Genomic DNA, 18,463 nt, shown 5'->3' on the forward strand with positions numbered 1-18,463 from the left:
GTGCATGTACAGCCCTCTATCAATCCACTGCAGGATGAGAGCCTCCCCAAACAATAGGGTCATTTGGAGTTATTTGACCACACAGCGCCACACTGGCGAGTACATGTTGGTAAAGATGGGAGAGCTTAGATGAGGGCACATAGAAGTACAGTACAACAAATGAGTTTTCTGCACAGCCCTCTGCTGCCTAGCACATAGACGACTGTATATATGCAGCGTGAGTCTGCACTCAAGTGCAGCAACACACCTCTTATCCAGGGTGCTTTCAATGAAGTCTTTCAATTTGTCTTCAACGTCCTCCTGGTTAGCATGTTCGTCCGTTGTCTCACCACCCACTGTAACAAACAGCCAGGAATAAATAACACACGAGTCGGCAAGGAGAGGATTTTTTCTATCCCAGATAAACAGTAGGATTTACATTGGCGAACACATGCCTAACACTGCACAGTGTCCCATGCTATTGTTGAACACATGCCTAACACTGCACAGTGTCCCATGCTATTGTTGAACACATGCCTAACACTGCACAGTGCCCTATGCCTTTGTTGAACACATGCCTAGCACAAGAAAGGTGTCCCATGCCAAGATTGCTACAAGTTGTTTAAACTCGGAATTAAATGCAGTCTCTTCTTTCACAGGCTGCTATAAAAATGTGCTAATAAGTTAGGTGTCAATGCAGCTTTGAGCGAGACCTGGTATATATAGAGGGTGCTTTAAAAAATGTTAACACTTATATGGGACTATGGTTGTAATGGAAGAAGAACGGATAATACACTGTAACATGATAACAAATGTATGTTTAAATAGCTTCAAAAAGTCAAAACGTGCCTGGAATCTTCTCCAGTTAGTCTCCAGAGCCCGTAGGCACATGTATTGTGGTATTGTTGCAAATTCTCATGAGTGTTAAAAAAACAATTTGAAACACCCCGTTTTTACACAATTCGTTTCCATTGTGGTCAACGATTAAATTACCTCGACAAACACTTGCGGAGAAATATCCCACAAGGCCATTATCAAGGACAAGCCATTGTTGCCCCAGCAGTAAAACTGTTCAAGTGCACCTGAAATTAAGTTATCCAGTAAAAATATCCAACATTAAAACAGACATCAATTTCTCCCTGAAGGAAGATACTACACAGACCCAGAAATTGAAATGAAAAAGCCATCAAATTTAGATTGCCAGTAATATAGTTAGGACGTGTGTCATAACTCACGGTATATCTTTGAAAAGCTTTTCACATTAACCCACAATTTAAACACGAGTGGTAAAAATTGTCGCTGGTCTGCATTTTCATCGGGCGGTCACATCATGCCTTGTGTATCTGGTGCCAATTCCACAATGTGTGTCCCTTGCATGAGAGAATGAGTCAAAACGTAACCAAAGCAATCTGTTACAATTCCAAACACCCCACCTCCCCAACTTCAACATGTCCCCCCCTATTCATTTCAAAAAAAAAAATCAAAGTAAGCCCTCGGTCACAGGACGACCAACAGCATTTTCAGATAAATGGAATAAACAAAGGCCCAAGCACATTAAAAACAAGTTCTGTCGTTTGCAAGCAGCATCTGGACAGAGCCGTAATAAAGCAAGTCCTTGTAACACAAGTGAACGATGGGAATGTTGTGGGGCCAGAGAAGGATGCGGGGGGGGGGGAATTCGTTGTATGGGCCATATCTTCCCGTGGATGCCCTCGGGATAAATAGGCTGTTTCCCAGACTGCCCAGGCTGTCCCTCGGGCTCATCGCTGTTGTTGGTGCTGAGCACCTGAGTGCTGTCCCCTCTCCCACGTTTCCATGCTTCTGACCCCCTTACCCTCCCACACCCCTCTTTAATCCTATCAAGGGTTTTTTTTTCTTCCTTGTGACGCTGTTGAAATTAAGACGCGATAGATGAAAATTGCCAATATTGTCGACGTTGGCAATTTGTTTGGCCAGGGTGCGGCGGCCCCGTCGGTTTTGGCGCGGGCACTGGCGGCGTGTACGCACGTACCATCCTCCGTGGCGTTGGTGACTTCGCTGGCGCTGCTGCAGTGGCTCCGGGCCTCACTCGCACAGTCGTCCTCGCTGCAAACCGACTCCACGCCATAGCGAGCGCCGCCGCCGCCGCCGCCACCTGCCATCGGTGATACGGGGGTACAGGGAGGGTAGTTCGGGACTTTAATTTCATCACTATCATCAGACACAATGTAGCCGCGGACCTCCCAAAACCATCACCATCTCTCACGTGGCTATGTCTGATATGTCATGGGGCCAAAAATTCAGTCTCCCCACTTGCTTAGTTAAAAAATGTTGGCCTCAGGAAGCTTACACTTTTGGTCGATGTAATTCTCACATGTCGAATTGGTTTAAGTTTGAAGTTTGTTTAAGCAGTCACTCCATGTCATTTGCTACATGCTTCCTGCTGGTTTAATGCATGTTTGGAATAAAGTAAAAAATTCTGCTCAAAGATTTAAAGTTTGGCTTGTACAATTTGAAGTCACACAACTCACTGGGAACTTGAACAATATTGGCATTTTTCCCCCGGCAATTTCTGTACCACACACACAGATTGGTTTCTCACCATCACACATCCTTTAAAATCACCTCATGAGCGGAATGCATGTTCCTCATTGCATTGCAATCATACAATAAAATGTAATAACATTTTAGATGCAGATGCAAATTCGCACAGGGACATTGAGGCCATTGAAAGCAGACTTGCGAAGCCATGCCAACAGGCAAACGGCTACTGGCAGCATTGGCAGAAATACGCCACGCTTTATAAAACACACACACGACTTGCTAAAAGCGTACAGATTGATTGCAGATCACGTACTCATGTCTAATTTGGAGCACAAGTTAATAAAATAATCACGCTTCTATTTGCGATAACTATTTTTTTTTACTTGGCAGAGTTAAGAGGCAATGTAAATCACCTCGTACATGATTTATAGCCAATACAGTTTAAGGGTAGCATAACTTGATTGTGAAGTATGTGCTTGTGCTTTGAAGTGAAAGGGCAGGTAAGGGTTTCTTCACCAGCGCAGAGTGTAAAGAGCAGTTGAACAGTGTCTCGGTACTTCAAGCCCTGGACTACGATGATATGTGAACTCTTCCTAAGCCTCTCTCCCCCAAATTCCACCGACACTGACCAGCATGGTGAAGTATGGTGAAACACCAACCCGTGACCGGAACGGCATGGCGCAAAGCCTTCATCCACTAGTGGGACCGGACAAGAGGGCTACGTATAACTTAACATCTAATGTAGTTTACAGTACACAGGGGCTGCATGATGCACACACACTGTTATCCACAGCTTGCCCCACAGCTGCGTAGAGTCACACGGAGATGACGACATCGAGTAAACTCGGCAACCGACGTCAATTGCAGCTAGTTTTTTTTTACGATGGGTATCGTAATCGGAGGACATGTTTATGCCTTCGTGTACACAATACGGGGTCGATTCCTCACTCCAGTGCGCTGTTTGGATGGGCTGAGAGAATAAGGACGTTAAAAAACAGGGCTTGCGCCACCCAAGACGATAGGACATGAGTGGGAAATTCTGCTAACACGCACTGTATTGAATCTCAACACAAGGGAGATCCATTTGGATACTCCACTAACGGGGCGGACATTATTGGGAACTTATCTCAAAGCCTTCACACGTCTCCCACCAACCTCACTTATCGCATTACAACTTATAACACGAAGCCATCCCTTTGACAATATTCAATCACCTGTTAAGAAGGATCATTAGAAATTAGCAGGGTATCTACAAGTGCTGTATATGAACATCACTTAAGACAATATCAGTACTGGCAAAGGAGGTCCTATGATGTAAAAAATATCAGTACAGTGTAGTTTGTAAGATGTGCAACTGTTCCTCTTTGTTTAAAATATTACAATCGAATAATCAGTGTTGCTGTGTCAACAACTATCCAGTCAACAATATTCTCCAAACAGAGCTACAGCATTTTTTACGTATCACATGATGTTCTGACTTTCAAATGTCAGCAGGGCTTACACCCAATTGCATTCGCGGTGGAAAGTAGTGACAAAGGTCAGACAAAACCAGGTATGTTAACAACCTCATGGGCGCTACGTCACAAAGACAATGTGCCGACCCGCATGTACAATTAGCACCCAGACAATATTTAAAAGTGAACTTAAAGTCACAGTTAAATAACCAGCCATGGTGAGTCCACTGCTGGATGAAGGGCTCCCCAAGCCACCGCACCATCTCTAACAATCGCGCGATGTAATTATGAACGAAGCAAGTGAACACGAGCTGATTGTATCGCTCCATCTCCTGGGTTTAACCAACGAGTCAGGAAAGCAGTCATACTGCTTTACATAGACCACACAGTGTACAATACAACATGCAATTATCATTAGCGTTATCATGGGTTTAATCCTGCAAATACCAATTCAAGTACTCTATTGTGTTTAGGAGCTGTTTACTCATTAGGCATTAGCTAATGTAATCCTCGATATTAGTGTGAACGAAACAATGGATGCTAGTTTGTTAAGCATTCTGTATATATACACCCAGGGCAGTTTGTGGCGCTTTCATCTCACTGCTCCACGAGTGCAGCTGTAAATAAATACTACTTCCTCCCCCCCAACCTCACATTACAGCCTCTCCAACGTGACTAAGCAGGTCAGCACCAATTCATTACTTTGACGGCGAGCACACACGTATTGCCGGTACGCGGCTGCCGTGTCAGATTTACCCCAAGCAGCAAAAGTGTTTCTTCTCGTGCCTTGCGTGGTCGGGGAAGGGTGCCAAGTCCCAAACCATTCCCACATGCAAGATTGTGGGGTGAAAGCTACCCAATGTGTTAGACACGTGCAAGCCCCCTTGGTTAATCCACTCCTGGATGGGGGGGGGAGGAATCCCTTTACACCATGGGCCGGCAACTGGCGGCTCTTTAAAGGACTGCGTCATAGAGTTATTCACATTGCGGCTCTTAAAATATTGAGGGTTTTATTTTTACCGAATTTGATACAAAAATGGCTCAAGCCCTGCCCAACACCCTGTGGGTCGCGGGGTTATTTTAACTACTTCACCATGCTGGCAAGCACTGGTTGTTGAAATTGAGCACAGATGGAAGCACACAGGACATTAACGGGGTTTGCTGTACTGCCTTCAGCTCACAACGTAGCCCAACGGCAACTTTAAACACATTTTAAGCATGGTGGTCACCCATCCAATCACTATCCAGGCTCAACCCCTTCTATAGCTGCTGAGATCTGATGAGATCGGGTGCATTCAAAGCGATTTGGTGAGAGGTCTACCTAATGACGAGGCATACGTAGTAATGCCATGTGTTTTTGTGAGCTCACTTGTGTAATGATGACCATTCATGGTACGTGGCAGGAAAGTGGGCAAACATATTCTGCACAACACCACTTGTTGATGAGCAGGGTGATATGTTCCCAGAGATATTTACCCACAGGGAATAAACGATGGCATGTCCACAGTGGACTGCATGGTAGGCAAAGTAGTGCCATCAAGCCAACGACGGCACGCCAACTATGTTTGGCCAACAGTGGCTTGAAGTTGGGCAACATGAATGCAACAGCATCAGTGTTAGGAAACTACAATGAGAGTGGCGTGGATAAAAAAGCCAAGTCACAAATTAACTGCTAGATGTTTTATTGCATTAATAAAGTGTTAATAAAGCATTACATAAGCTGGTTATAATTACGCCCCTTGAAAGCAAGGTAGGTGTGCTTATATCCAGTGTGCGTAAATCACAAGTTGCCCAAGTAAAGGTTGAGCCTTGTATTTGATTTCTCAAGCCATTGCTGGTGGAAGAGCATCCACTAGAGAGAGCTAGTATTTGGCCTACTCTTCCACACGAGATAAGGTTGGAGTACAATTACTTAACCACGTGACACTCGACCCGAATATAACCTGTGGTCTACCCATTTATATTGCTGGGTGGAGAAAGGCGGGGAGAGGTTTAAGAAACTCTGCACCATTCCTTGAACTGCCATGCCGGGAAATCCAAATGGATTGCAAGTCCAGTGTGATAACCGTAACACCACAGCAGAATCATGCCATCAATGTAAAGATGTGTGGCTTCACTGAGGACCGTGCTCCCAGCTACAGTACGACATGTAAAGGCACCACCATCACTGCAGCTTTGATCGGAGCCAATTTGCCCGAGGTCTTGACGTCAAAAAGCTTAACCCTCACGGAGCCAGGGAAATAAGCAAGGACATTCGGATTTACATTACCCATGAGACGACTCACAGACAAAAGGGCCTTAACCCTTATTTTTAAAAATATTAATCCATAACCCCACGCGTGTACAATTCCCAACACTAAGTGCCAACTACTGGAATGGCAAGGAGTAGCCAATATTACCAATGTGCAGGCCTAGGGTGGGGGCATTGCCTTGCCATGCAGGAGCCACTCTGTGCCAGAATTAGCGTGTTAGCGGCAGTCTTACTTTCTCACACAAGGCAGGCATCTCTTGATCTTGTTACAGCTGTAGCAGCAAGTCAGCTGGTTTTCTTCACTTTGAAATGGCTTTAGGGTCATGCTTACACGGGAGGCGAGATACTTGAGTTTACTGTGAAGGTGGAGGCCGTGGTATATACTACATCTTTACATTTTTATTTAAAGCTTTCGTGACTGCAGGGATTCATATTCTTGGTTCTTTCGGTGAAGTCACGTAGAAGGGAAATAATAAAAAATAATACAATTCTCACGACGTTTCGATTGCAACACAAGCAATCATCATCAGGTGTGAAAACCACAGCAAGAACATTTTCTTTATTGTTTTATTTTTATTATTTTATTGTTTCCCTTCTACATGACTTTACCGAAAGAACCAAGAATATATATATACATCTTTAAGCGTTTAGAACCTTACAAAGTGACCCTGCCCAACGAGTAACGCAACTTAATGGCCGTAATTAATTTTGGGGAAGGAAATATAAAAGTTTTGGAATGTTTATAGTTACGAGTACATTGAAGCAGTATACAGTAATGTACATCAAGCGCTCCTACGTAATATGAGATACTTATACAAATGTTACCTTTAGTCTACCGACACGAGAAACCTTCTTGGACACCGTTAGAATTTACTTCACGCAGTCCCGTGAGATTATTTACAAAATAGTGTGTGTGCAAGAGTTTATAACTTATATAATCTATATACTAGGGGAGAGGGCACACAAACCCACCACAAACAACATGTCAACGTTTAAAAGTACTTCAGTTCAAACATTTTCATTTAAAACTTTCGTGACTGCAGGGATTCGTATTCTTAGTTCTTTCGGTAAAGTCATCACGTAGAAGAGAAGCAATAAAATAATAGAAATATAAAACAATAGAAATGTTCACGTTTCGACTGCAACACAAGCAACAATCATCAGGTGTGAAATCCACAGCAAGATAATTTTATGTTTTATATTTTTATTATTTTATTGTTTCCCTTCTACATGACTTTACCGATATAACCAAGAATACTTTAGTCATATTCTGGCAAATCGCCCGATGATGTTGGTTGATGTAATTACCAGCGAAACGTCGAACTACTCAAATTGTTAATGTTGTGGATTTACTTCTCCAACACACCGGTGGGGGCTTGAAGTAATAAACTAATTGGCGTGTTTTAGTTTACGTGACAAATCCCTTACTAATTGGCCATGTCGGGGTGGTGGAGGGGTTATGACACGGAGTTTGTTGTCATTCAGACAGTCTTTCCGACAGACCTGTTCTTCACCTGAGGACGGCTGCTTGCGTTGTGGCCGAAACGTCGTGAGAATTGTATTTTATTCTGTTTAATATTTATATTATTTTATTATTTCCCTTCTACGTGACTTTACCGAAAGAACCAAGAAGAGGGGTTATGACACATTTATACTTACGCGATCTAATCCCAAAAAACCTTTATAATGAATAATATCGATCGCGAAATCGTTAAAACACTAACTTGTGTCCCACCACTCTGTAGGCCTAGAGCCTGCCCCGGCGTGCAGCCTCAATACACGAAACTTTCTCTATCCACCGCTAGACACGTCCAAGCCGGTTTGCCTCTCACACGACAATTTAACGGGGCGATCGGCTCAATAATCACAGGCGTGGGCAGAGAAACGTGTAGGACATTCCACGTTCGCGCGGCGGGTCCAAGTCCGTCCGTAAACGTTACCGACGACCGTTTTGAGCCCAACTTTAAGCCCGATAACAATCACGGAGGGTGGTGTCAGCCTCCTCGCTTTAACCGGACGACGTCGTCAACGTTACTTGGTAGCGATCTGACAACCGACAACGTTTAACGTCGTAGAATTAAGGAACGATTTAATGTAATCGATACCGAGGCGAGGCCGTACGGAAAGCCTGACGTAGGCCGCAAGCCGCCGCTCCTCACCTTTAGTGCCGGAGCGCTTCTTACACCTGGGCATCGTCTCTTCGTCGCTTTCTCTCCTCCTTATTCTTCTTATTTTCGTCCCTCACTCGCTCGCTTCTGTTCTATAAAAAACAACTAAAACACCTCGAGGTGACGACGTGAAACGAGCGGGAAGCCCCGCCGAGGCAGACGACTGGGAGTAGATGCATGGTCGGAGATGCCCCGGACTGGTGGTGCTGGTGATGGTGGTGGTGGGTTGTGACTGTCGATTTTTACATTTCCCAGCTCGGATACGAGCACCCCAAATGCGTGCTCGTTTTTTTTAACCCCCTCCACCTCTCCCTTCCGGAAGATGCAGACCACACGCACCATACACCACACACACTACACACCACAAACTACACACACTTACACCACCAACCACACACTTACACCACCAACCACACACTACACACGTACAACACCACACTTACACCACGTACAACAACACCACCACACCCGCCGCTGTTGCTCTGCGGGTCGTGAGTCTCTTCCGGAAGAGGCGCGATGGCTGCGCCACGTGGCTTGCTGCGGCGCGCGAACGCACGCGGCCCGTGTGGGGCAAAGCCGGCTGAGTGACCCAGTGGGTGTTGGTGTCGTCGCTGTGTGTGTACAGTGTGTGTGTGTGTGTACGGTGTGTGTGCGGTGGCCAGTGTGTTGACAGTGCTGTGTGTACAGTGCTCAGTGTGTGTACAGTGCTGTGTGTACAGTGCTCAGGGTGTGTGCACAGTGCTCAGGGTGTGTGTGAAGTGCTCAGTGTGTGTACAGTGGTCAGTGTGTGTTGTACAGTACTCAGTGTGTGTACAGTGCTCAGTGTGTGTACAGTGCTCAGTATGTGTACAGTGCTCAGTATTTGTGCAGTGGTCAATGTGTGTGTACAGTGCTCAGTGTGTGTGTATACAGTGCTCAAGTGTGTGTGTACAGTGCTCAGTGTGTGTGTACAGTGTGTGTACAGTGCTCAGTGTGTGTAAACATAGACAACACGTTCTATTTAATTAAATAGACTTTTAAATAAATGTTTTCTCCTACAACATCAGAGTGCAGCGACACATTAAATACGCACTACAATGACAATAGTTTAAAGCTATTTGAAGCATGTTTTATTTGGGGGGGGGGCAGAGCTTTGTGACGTCATATTTGAGGGGGGGGCTGACTTTTTGTGACGAAGGGGGGGGGGTGAAAAATCGTCCAAAATCACGTGACGTCATTTATGGGCGGCCCCGATAGGGTTAAATGCGGCGCGGCCGTGGGAATGCTCCCAGTTGTATCATCCTCCAGTACAACTTCATCTGCTGATTGTGATCGAGGGAACTTTGACGGCAAACAAAACGGATCTTATCTCGTGAGATGGAGGGGGGAGCCTCATTTGAAGTTATTTTCAAGGGCCCGTAAATGTTAATTTTAAATTAGCCTCTTGGTTCTTTCGGTAAAGTCACGTAGAAGGGAAATAATAAAATAATAAAAATAAAACATAAAAGTCACATAGAATATAAAAAATATTTTTTCATTATTTTATTATTTCCCTTCTACGTGATATGTTTAATTTGTATTATTTTATTATTTCCCTTCTACGTGACTTTACCGAAATAACCAAGAAGATGAATCCCTGCAGTCACGAATGCTTAAAATCTAAATTTAATCAAAGGAATTAACTATTTTATATATTTTTATTTATTTTTTTCCTCATGTTTTATTTTTATTATTTTCTTTCTACGTGACTTTACCGAAAGAACCAACAAGATGAATCCCTGCAGTCACGAAAGCTTCAAATCGAAATTTAAATTAGCTTTTCCTTCCTGTGCATAAAGCCACAAACTCGCTTAACACACCTTAGTTGCTACAAGATATCAGCTGCGGTACTCTGTGCCTTATTGATTTGGGGTTTGCGTCGTCCTTTAATGGTCACAGTCCATTAGTTATGTACAGCTCTTTGTTCAACACATTACTGCTGCTGATGGCTTTTCCCCCATATGGCGGGTCGCTTGTGGGGGTGGATGTTTGACCACAATGTCGCCTCGCTGCCCAGTTGCGGCTTGTTGATTTGATGGAAGTGCCCAGGACGTATCTTCTTGGTTCTTTCGGTAAAGTCACGTACAGTAGAATGGAAATAAAAAAATAATAAAAAAATTACATAATAAAATAATTCTCACGACGTTTCGGCCACAACGCAAGCAGCCGTCCTCAGGTGGAGAACAGGTCTGTCGGAAAGACAGCGTCTGAAGACAGTCTTCTCGACAGACCTGTTCTCCACCTGAGGACGGCTGCTTGCGTTGTGGCCGAAACGTCGTGAGAATTGTTTTATTATGTTTTATTTTTTATTATTTCCATTCTACGTGACTTTACCGAAAGAACCAAGAAGATGAATCCCTGCAGTCACGAAAGCTTTAAATCGAAATTTGCCCAGGACTTGCGTCACCGCACCCATTCCACGACCCAGTCCATGTCCGCTGGAGCGGTGGCGCAATGATTAGGGCCGTTCATAAATGACGTCACGCGATTTTGGACGATTTTTTACCCCCCCCCCCCCCGTTGTCACACGGCGTCACAAAAAGTCAGCCCCCCCCCCTCGAATATGACGTCACAAAGTTCTGCCCCCCCAAAAAAAAAACATGCTTCAAATCGCTTTAAACTATTGTCATTGTCGTGCGTATTTAATGTGGCGCTGCACTCTGATGTTGTAGGAGAACACATTCCTGCGGAGGGAGCTGGTAGAAACGTTGGGTTGCTCGATCAATGGCCAGGGTCAACGGCGGCGTGGTGTATTCCGCAAATATGGCCGACTGTGAGGGCGGGCACAAGCCGGCGTGAGTAGGTTAAACGTTGAGTTTTATAAGGGCACCACGGGGTGACCAGCCCCTCCCCACCCAGCCCCACCCCGAACACCCCCCACCCAGCCCCTCCTCACCCTCCCCACCCAGCCCCTCCCCACCCTCCCCACCCAGCCCCTCCCCTCTTCACCCAGCCCCACCCTCCCCACCCAGCCGCTCCCTTCCCACCCAGCCCCTCCCTGCACGACGGACGGACGGACACAATAATCCCCTGTGGGCTGGTGTAACCAGGAGGTTCCAACCAGTATAAGTAACATCGCTAAGCGGTCCTTGAAGAGCCGCTACCTGGGGCTACGGAGTCGCAGGTCGCCGACTCCATGATCATGACTCTGGGGTTATTGGCGACTGCAATCACAACTAATCTTGCTGGCTACGCTCACTGGGTAGATTTAAAGCTTTTTCCTCGTGAACGGGGGAGACGTAAATAGAGTAACCGTGCTGGATTTAACAGCTGTGGTCTGCACTGGGAAATGTTCCCGTCAATTTTTTTTAGTAATTTGAAAAATCCGCTTTTTGTTTCGGATTTATGAAACGGCATGCCTTCACGGGAAATTGCATCATTTATGAGGTCACCAACTCGATTTTATTCTCCCCCGCGGCATGTGGTGTCACGTGGCATCGGGTGATGCACAAACACGTTCCTACAGTGTTATAATTCTCATCATCACAATTATCATCACATTGTCAGATCACTTGCATAATTACATAACTCAAATATCTAAAAATGAGAAAGGATGATAAATTGTTATAAAAAAATTCAAGAAGGCAAAATAGATGTTTTTTTTCTTCCGAAACTCGTCCATAGAGCTTACACATGGGACCAGGCAAGGTCCTCTACAAATTATTTTGAACTCCACATCAGAGGTCGCAATCGGGTACCCGATACCCGTACCCTACCCGATACCCGGCTACCCGTACCCGGCCGGGTACGGGTACCCGTTTGCGACCCCGGTGCGGCCGGGTACGGGTAGGCCGTGAGTCACTGGTGAATCACCGTTTGTCACTCATTTCCCAACGTCTTGTCTCTTCTCACAATTCAAGTTCCTAGAATCAACCCACCCGCGCCTGCAACATGGCTTCATCCCAGAGGTCGCAATCGGGTACCCGTACCCTACCCGATACCCGGCCGGGTACGGGTAGCCGAGTATCGGGTAGGGTACGGGTATCGGGTACCCGTTTGCGACCCTGGTGCGGCCGGGTACGGGTAAGGAATTAAAACCCGTTTGCGACCTCTGCTCCACATCCAGGAAGCCACGTGTAGTTAAACCGGGTTCTCTCAGTGTCGTCAGTCGATGGTTTCTCACCAAATGACTGCACACACAACAAACGGACACTAAGTTCAGTTTGCCTCTGCACTTAATTCCGACTAAATTCCAGCTGAGAGAATTACAAATATCAGATGGACTGTGATGCTATGAAAGTGACTCTCTGCAGCATGCATCGGAGAAAGTGCTGTCGCCTAGTGTAAATAAAACACCGAGTATCTTTGCAGCAAATTTCTCTCGCATCATATACAGTCATCTGCATGGCCACTTAAAAATAAAAGTATTTCGTCCAGAACCCATCGGCTCAATGGCATTTCTGGAAATGCATCATTTCAGCAGCACTGATTCAATACAAGCAAAACATTGGGCCGGTTTTGTCAAACAGCATCTCACAAGGAGAGTCAGGTCTGCTCCAATCACTGCTGGTTAACTGCCATATGCCATAGGGTCCTCCGTTGAATGCAACAGTATTACACATTCCTGCGGAGGGAGCTGGTAGGAACGTTGGGTTGCTCGGTCAATGGCCAGGGTCAACGGCGGCGTGGTGTATTCCACAAATATGCCCGACTGTGAGGGCGGGCACAAGCCGGTGTGAGTAGGTTAAACGTTGAGTTGTATAAGGGCACCACGGGGTGACCAGCCCCTCCCCACCCAGCCCCACCCCTCCCACCCCCCACCCAGCCCCACCCTCCCCACCCAGCCCCTCCCCACTCTCACCACCCAGCCCCACCCTCCCCACCCAGCCCCTCCCTCCCCACCCAGCCCTTCCCTGCACGACGGACGGACGGACACAATAATCCCCTGTGGGCTGGTGTAACCAGGAGGTTCCTACCAGTATAATACATGTAGTACAGAGGTCACTCGAGGAGATGTTAGAAGTCGTTCTGTTATAACCGCTTCTGCGGATCATTCTCTAACACGGTGTTGCACTGCTTTGTATAGTTCATCTCGTGGCATGGTGACAATAACGCAATCCGAATACAATTACGGGAACGACACAAAAAAACAAGAAAATAACATACCACGTAGATAGAAAAATAGTAAAAATGTCTTCAGGTGAAAAGAAAATACGTGAAGACGATTGCTTGTGTTGCGATCGAAACTTCGTAATATTTTTATTATTTTTCTATCTGCGTGGCTTTACGGAAAGACCCATAGAATGTTATTTTCTTGGTTTTTTGGTCGTAAAATACCTATTTTTCTCACCTGAAGACGATTGCTTGTGTTGCGAAAGACTCATAAAATATGTATTCCTGCAGTCACGAAAGCTTTAAGTCAAAAAGAAAATAATAATTTAAACAATTTTAAACCCAGGCAATGACCCGCCCCCAACTTCCTCATCACCCCCCGCCCCCGCCAAATTTAAAAGACACAAACACCTACCTTTAATTAACAGCAGAGAATATGCAACAGTCTGCAAGTCCCACATATCAAACATCCAATCGCTATGATCAGTCTCATTTGCAATCGTTTGATGATCCTATTTCCATTAAACCCGGCCTCATCAGATCTCAAAAGCCAAGAAGGTTTCAGCCTGTGTGGTGCGTGTATCTATGGGTGACCGCCATGCGTACGGCCAGTACTGTCGGATGTTAAGTTGTCAGCAGAGAGCAGTACAACAAAATCCATAGGTGCGCTGCAGAGTACAGGGCTATGCTACGACGTCTCTGTGTATGTGTGTTGAATTTCTTTCGCACCGTACGTAGGCAATCCCTGCCTCTCCGCTCCCCGCCTTCAACACCCGCACAGACCAGCGTGGTGACACGTGGAAAATTAACCCCCACGACCCCTATCGCGTGAAGAGGCCCCCCATCCAGCAGTAGATTTACGCACGCATATTTCCATTGGGCTGGCCACAGATCAATCCGGGTTTTCCCTCCACATTTAGAATCAACACGCGTTTAGAGTATTTGGCTGCTATAAATTTCCACACGATAAGTCCACTTCGTTGAGCTATCATTTGTGATCGCCAGGTCGCTTCTGAAAAAAGAGCAAATAGGTCTTACTTGGTAAAATCATTTTTAAAAATTAACCCGTAAAAACAAAGTTTTTCACTCTAAATCCTTTATATGCGTGGCGGCTAGAGTTCTCTCGTCCTCTGGCTTGAGATGGTTGCCACCTATGGGTCAGATGATTGTCTGCCAGCATTAAGCAATTGGTAATTAAATATTTAAAAAAATGTCCCTAAACAGTGTAAAATTTTGCAAAAAAAATGTCACGAAAATTAATTGACACGCACAACGAGTCTGTGTGGAAAATGTCAGCTCGATTGGATAACGGGAAGTGGGTTAAAAAAACGACCGAAAGATTTGCACGGTCGTAAGCAAGCAAGCAAGCACGCAAGCAAGCAAGCGAACTTAATATAAAGGATTAAAAAAATGAAATAACTCCCACTGTGGAAACAACTGCCCGGCTCTCTCAGCTGAAATGTGACATTGGCATTCAGGCAATCGTGAGCCGACACGGCCGAGAGCAAGGGATCATTTACCCATTTCGTAGTAAATGATACTGTCCAACACAGCGTGTCACACAATCTCGGCGGTAAATAGAGACCTCTGCGACCTCCAATTGTTAAACACGGAAGTTATTCTCTTGACATATGGGCACGCTAAAAACAAATACCGCCCCCACCGTGTGAATATGAAACGTGTGACCCCCCATGGACAGGTTACACATGCCCGTACATTCGAGTCACTTATGCAGAGGACTTAAACATTTATTCTTGGTTGTCTCTTCTATTCTCGATGGCATGTGTTCAGGATGGCAGAAGATGTGTTCAGGAGCTAGCAGCCAATGTCGAGGTCAACAAGGCACGACAAGACGCCTTCAGGGAAGAGTTCGTGTGGTTTTGCTGTTCCTCTGGTGAAGGAGCGCACCTCCGATGAGCACGGTGCAAAATAAGTCCGACGTACATACAGACGACGGTGGTTTATACGGTCCACAGTTTTGGCTGCACGGCCACAGTGGCTTGTCTTTAATTTTCTATTCAAGGAGAAGATGTGTGCATCGCCATGTTGATCTTGTGATTGTCAACTACATCTTCTTGGTTCTTTCGGTAAAGTCACGTAGAATGGAAATAATAAAATAGTAGTACTAATCGCATATCTGCATTTCCCATAAATATGCTAAATTCCTCTTGATATCCAAATTATTTTGTCAAGGCGCTCTTCCCCCTCCAACCCAGCTTAAATAGACGCTCCTAAGCCTAGGGTGTTTCATTCAGACTCTGTCTTCTCAACAGACCTGTTCTTCACCTGAGGACGGCTGCTTGCATTGTGGCCGAAACGTCGTGAGAATTATTTTATTATGTTTTATTTTTATATTTTATTATTTCCATTCTACGTGACTTTACCGAAAGAACCAAGAAGATGAATCCCTGCAGTCACAAAAGCTTTAAAAATGTCAACTACACTTTTCCTTTTGCAAACCAAGGCCTCAATCAATTTCACGTCACCACCAACTGCAGGGGCGATCTCCCTTCTGGGGTCGCGCTACTGCTGCTGCTGTCACCATATCCTAGAATCTCACCCACATCAAAGAAGAACGCAGTGAAACAACGCCGCATGTCCAGAATGAACACCTCATTCGAGACCCAAGGGTCGCACCTCCTGGCTTTACGTTCATTAAAATAAATATTGTAAATGTATTGTGTTTGGTGAAGTTAGTTGACAGCCCTTTGTCAATCCGCTGCTGGACGAAGGATCCCCCCCCCCCCCCCCCAAGCCGTGTGAGTCTTGGGAGTTGTTTCACCACACTTCACCATGCCTACCTACCCTTGCGGAAACCCGTGAATATTGGCTACGTATGGCGCGAAAGAAGTTAATCATGCACACTATCAGTGCCGAAACCCGTTATTATTGGCTACGTATGGCGCGAAAGAAGTTAATACACACCATCAGTACCGAAACCCGTTATTATTGGCTACGTATGGCGCGAAAGAAGTTCATCATACACACCATCAATACCGAAACCCGTTATTATTGGCTACGTATGGCGCGAAAGAAGTTCATCATACACACCATCAGTGCCGAATCCCGTGAATATTGGCTACGTATGGCGCGAAAGAAGTTCATCATACACACCATCAGTGCCATCTTTTAATCCCACGGGTGCCATCAATTAACTGAACCTTCGCCGTCAATGACTAAAGAGCCGAACAAGGGATGCCGCCGCGCGTGTGGGTTGCAGCGCAGTTTGCGAATCGCGGCGTCGCCACTCCCCGCACCGATGCCAACGACAGCGCCGCTCTCAGCCACGAGCGAGAAGCCCTCGCGCGTGCTCGGCGGTTGTCCGTCGCTCCGTGCGCAAGTCCGCCGCAGGAGAAGTGTGTATATTTATATATTTTTAAAAAATAATACTTTTAGCATCGTGCATATTTTGGCCGTGGGAGGTGGCGGAGAGATGGATTGAAAGATGTTGGATTGAAGGATGAATGTTGGATTGATGGATGGATGTTGGATTGATGGATGGATTCTAGATTTGAAGCTTTCGTGACTGCAAGGATTCATATTCTTAGGTTTTTTCGGTAAAGTCACGTAGGTAAAAAAAAAATCTTACTTGATACAGCAATCGTGCTGTGACGGTTCCACCTGAAGACGGAAGCTTGTGTTGCCTCCGAAACGTCGTGATTTGTATTTTATTTTTTATTTTACTTTTATTAATTTAAATTTTTTACCTACGTGACTTTACCGAAAAAACCTAAGAATATGATGGATGTTGGATTGAAGGATGGATGATGGATTGAAGGATGGATGATGGATTGAAGGATGGATGTTGGATTGAAGGATGGATGTTTGATTCAAGGATGCATGATGGAGTGAAGGATGCATGTTGAATTGAAGGATGGATCTTGGATTGAAGGATGCATGTTGGATTGAAGGATGCATGTTGGATTGAAGGAAGCATGTTGGAGTGAAGGATGCATGTTGGATTGAAGGATTGAAGGATGCATGTTGGATTGAAGGATTGAAGGATGCATGTTGGATTGAAGGATGGCCCTGTGGGGGTGTGAGGCAATGCGAAGCACGTGACAATGCCCACGTGTGAGCTGCCTGCTATGAATGGTTTGCGCGCAGCATCCCCAGCTGTTGGCAAATGCCCAGGGATTATTAAACAGTCAAATAACAATGCAGAATATTTAGCGAGTGACTTGTCAAATATAAATATATATCTCTACCTCCAACTCAGTAGCATAATTATCATCAGACATGATCTATCGACTGCAAGTCTCTCGATGCATCGATAACTCCTGGACTGCATGGCTTGTTCCGCTCCCTTCGGCTGCCACTTCTCACTCACTCCAGCCACGTGTCCCTGTCCCGGGTAACGCGTTCTTGTGTTATGCACTTCGCAGTAGCCAATGTAACGTGTTGGTAGTTTGCAGCGTCCTTTGAAAAGCAGTTGCTAAGGATCATGTGATGTTAGATTTGAAGCTTTCGTGACTGCAAGGATTCATATTCTTAGGTTTTTTCGGTAAAGTCACGTAGGTAAAAATTTTAAATTAATAAAATAAAAATAAAATAAAAATCACGACGTTTCGGAGGCAACACAAGCTTCCGTCTTCAGGTGAAACCGTCACAGCACGATAGCTGTATCAAGTGAGAGGATGGATATTTTTATTTTACTTTAATTAATTTTTTACCTACGTGACTTTACCGAAAAAAACTAAGAATATCATGTGATGTCATTTATAAAGGTAGACCATTTATCTGCCACCGTGTGATTGTGTGCACTTTTTTCAAGATGTATTTACAGTACTTTCTTTAAATGTTACACTTGTTGTAGAGTGTGTGTATGGCCTGACACGCTACCTTGAGTGCTAATTTAATCTTAGTTCCACGCGAATCCTGAACTTCCGCGAGGAATGTGCATAAATGTGCATTGTTGTACTGCACTCTGCTCGAACATCTACGCTTCCCTGCCTTTACAAAAACGCAATGACCCAGCGTGGTAAAGTATAGTAAAAACACACACACACATGTCTACT

At 45.3% G+C, this 18,463-nt stretch overlaps 1 protein-coding gene across 1 annotated transcript in view; it reads right to left on the reverse strand.

The window, feature by feature from the left end:
- Positions 1-8,739, reverse strand: part of LOC144943751 (interferon-related developmental regulator 1-like) — a 28,266-nt gene extending 19,527 nt beyond the window's left edge. Inside the window, exons 1-3 of the mRNA XM_078871545.1 lie at positions 8,367-8,739; positions 1,991-2,113; positions 248-335 (exon numbers count right to left, since the gene is read on the reverse strand). Of these exons, the coding sequence (XP_078727671.1) occupies positions 248-335; positions 1,991-2,113; positions 8,367-8,400 (245 nt within the window). The 5' untranslated portion in view covers positions 8,401-8,739. The remainder of the gene's footprint in view (positions 1-247; positions 336-1,990; positions 2,114-8,366) is intronic.
- Positions 8,740-18,463: the final 9,724 nt, after the last annotated feature.

The sequence above is a fragment of the Lampetra fluviatilis genome, chromosome 32, assembly GCF_964198595.1.
Source record: "Lampetra fluviatilis chromosome 32, kcLamFluv1.1, whole genome shotgun sequence".
In the NCBI taxonomy this organism is placed as follows: domain Eukaryota; kingdom Metazoa; phylum Chordata; class Hyperoartia; order Petromyzontiformes; family Petromyzontidae; genus Lampetra; species Lampetra fluviatilis.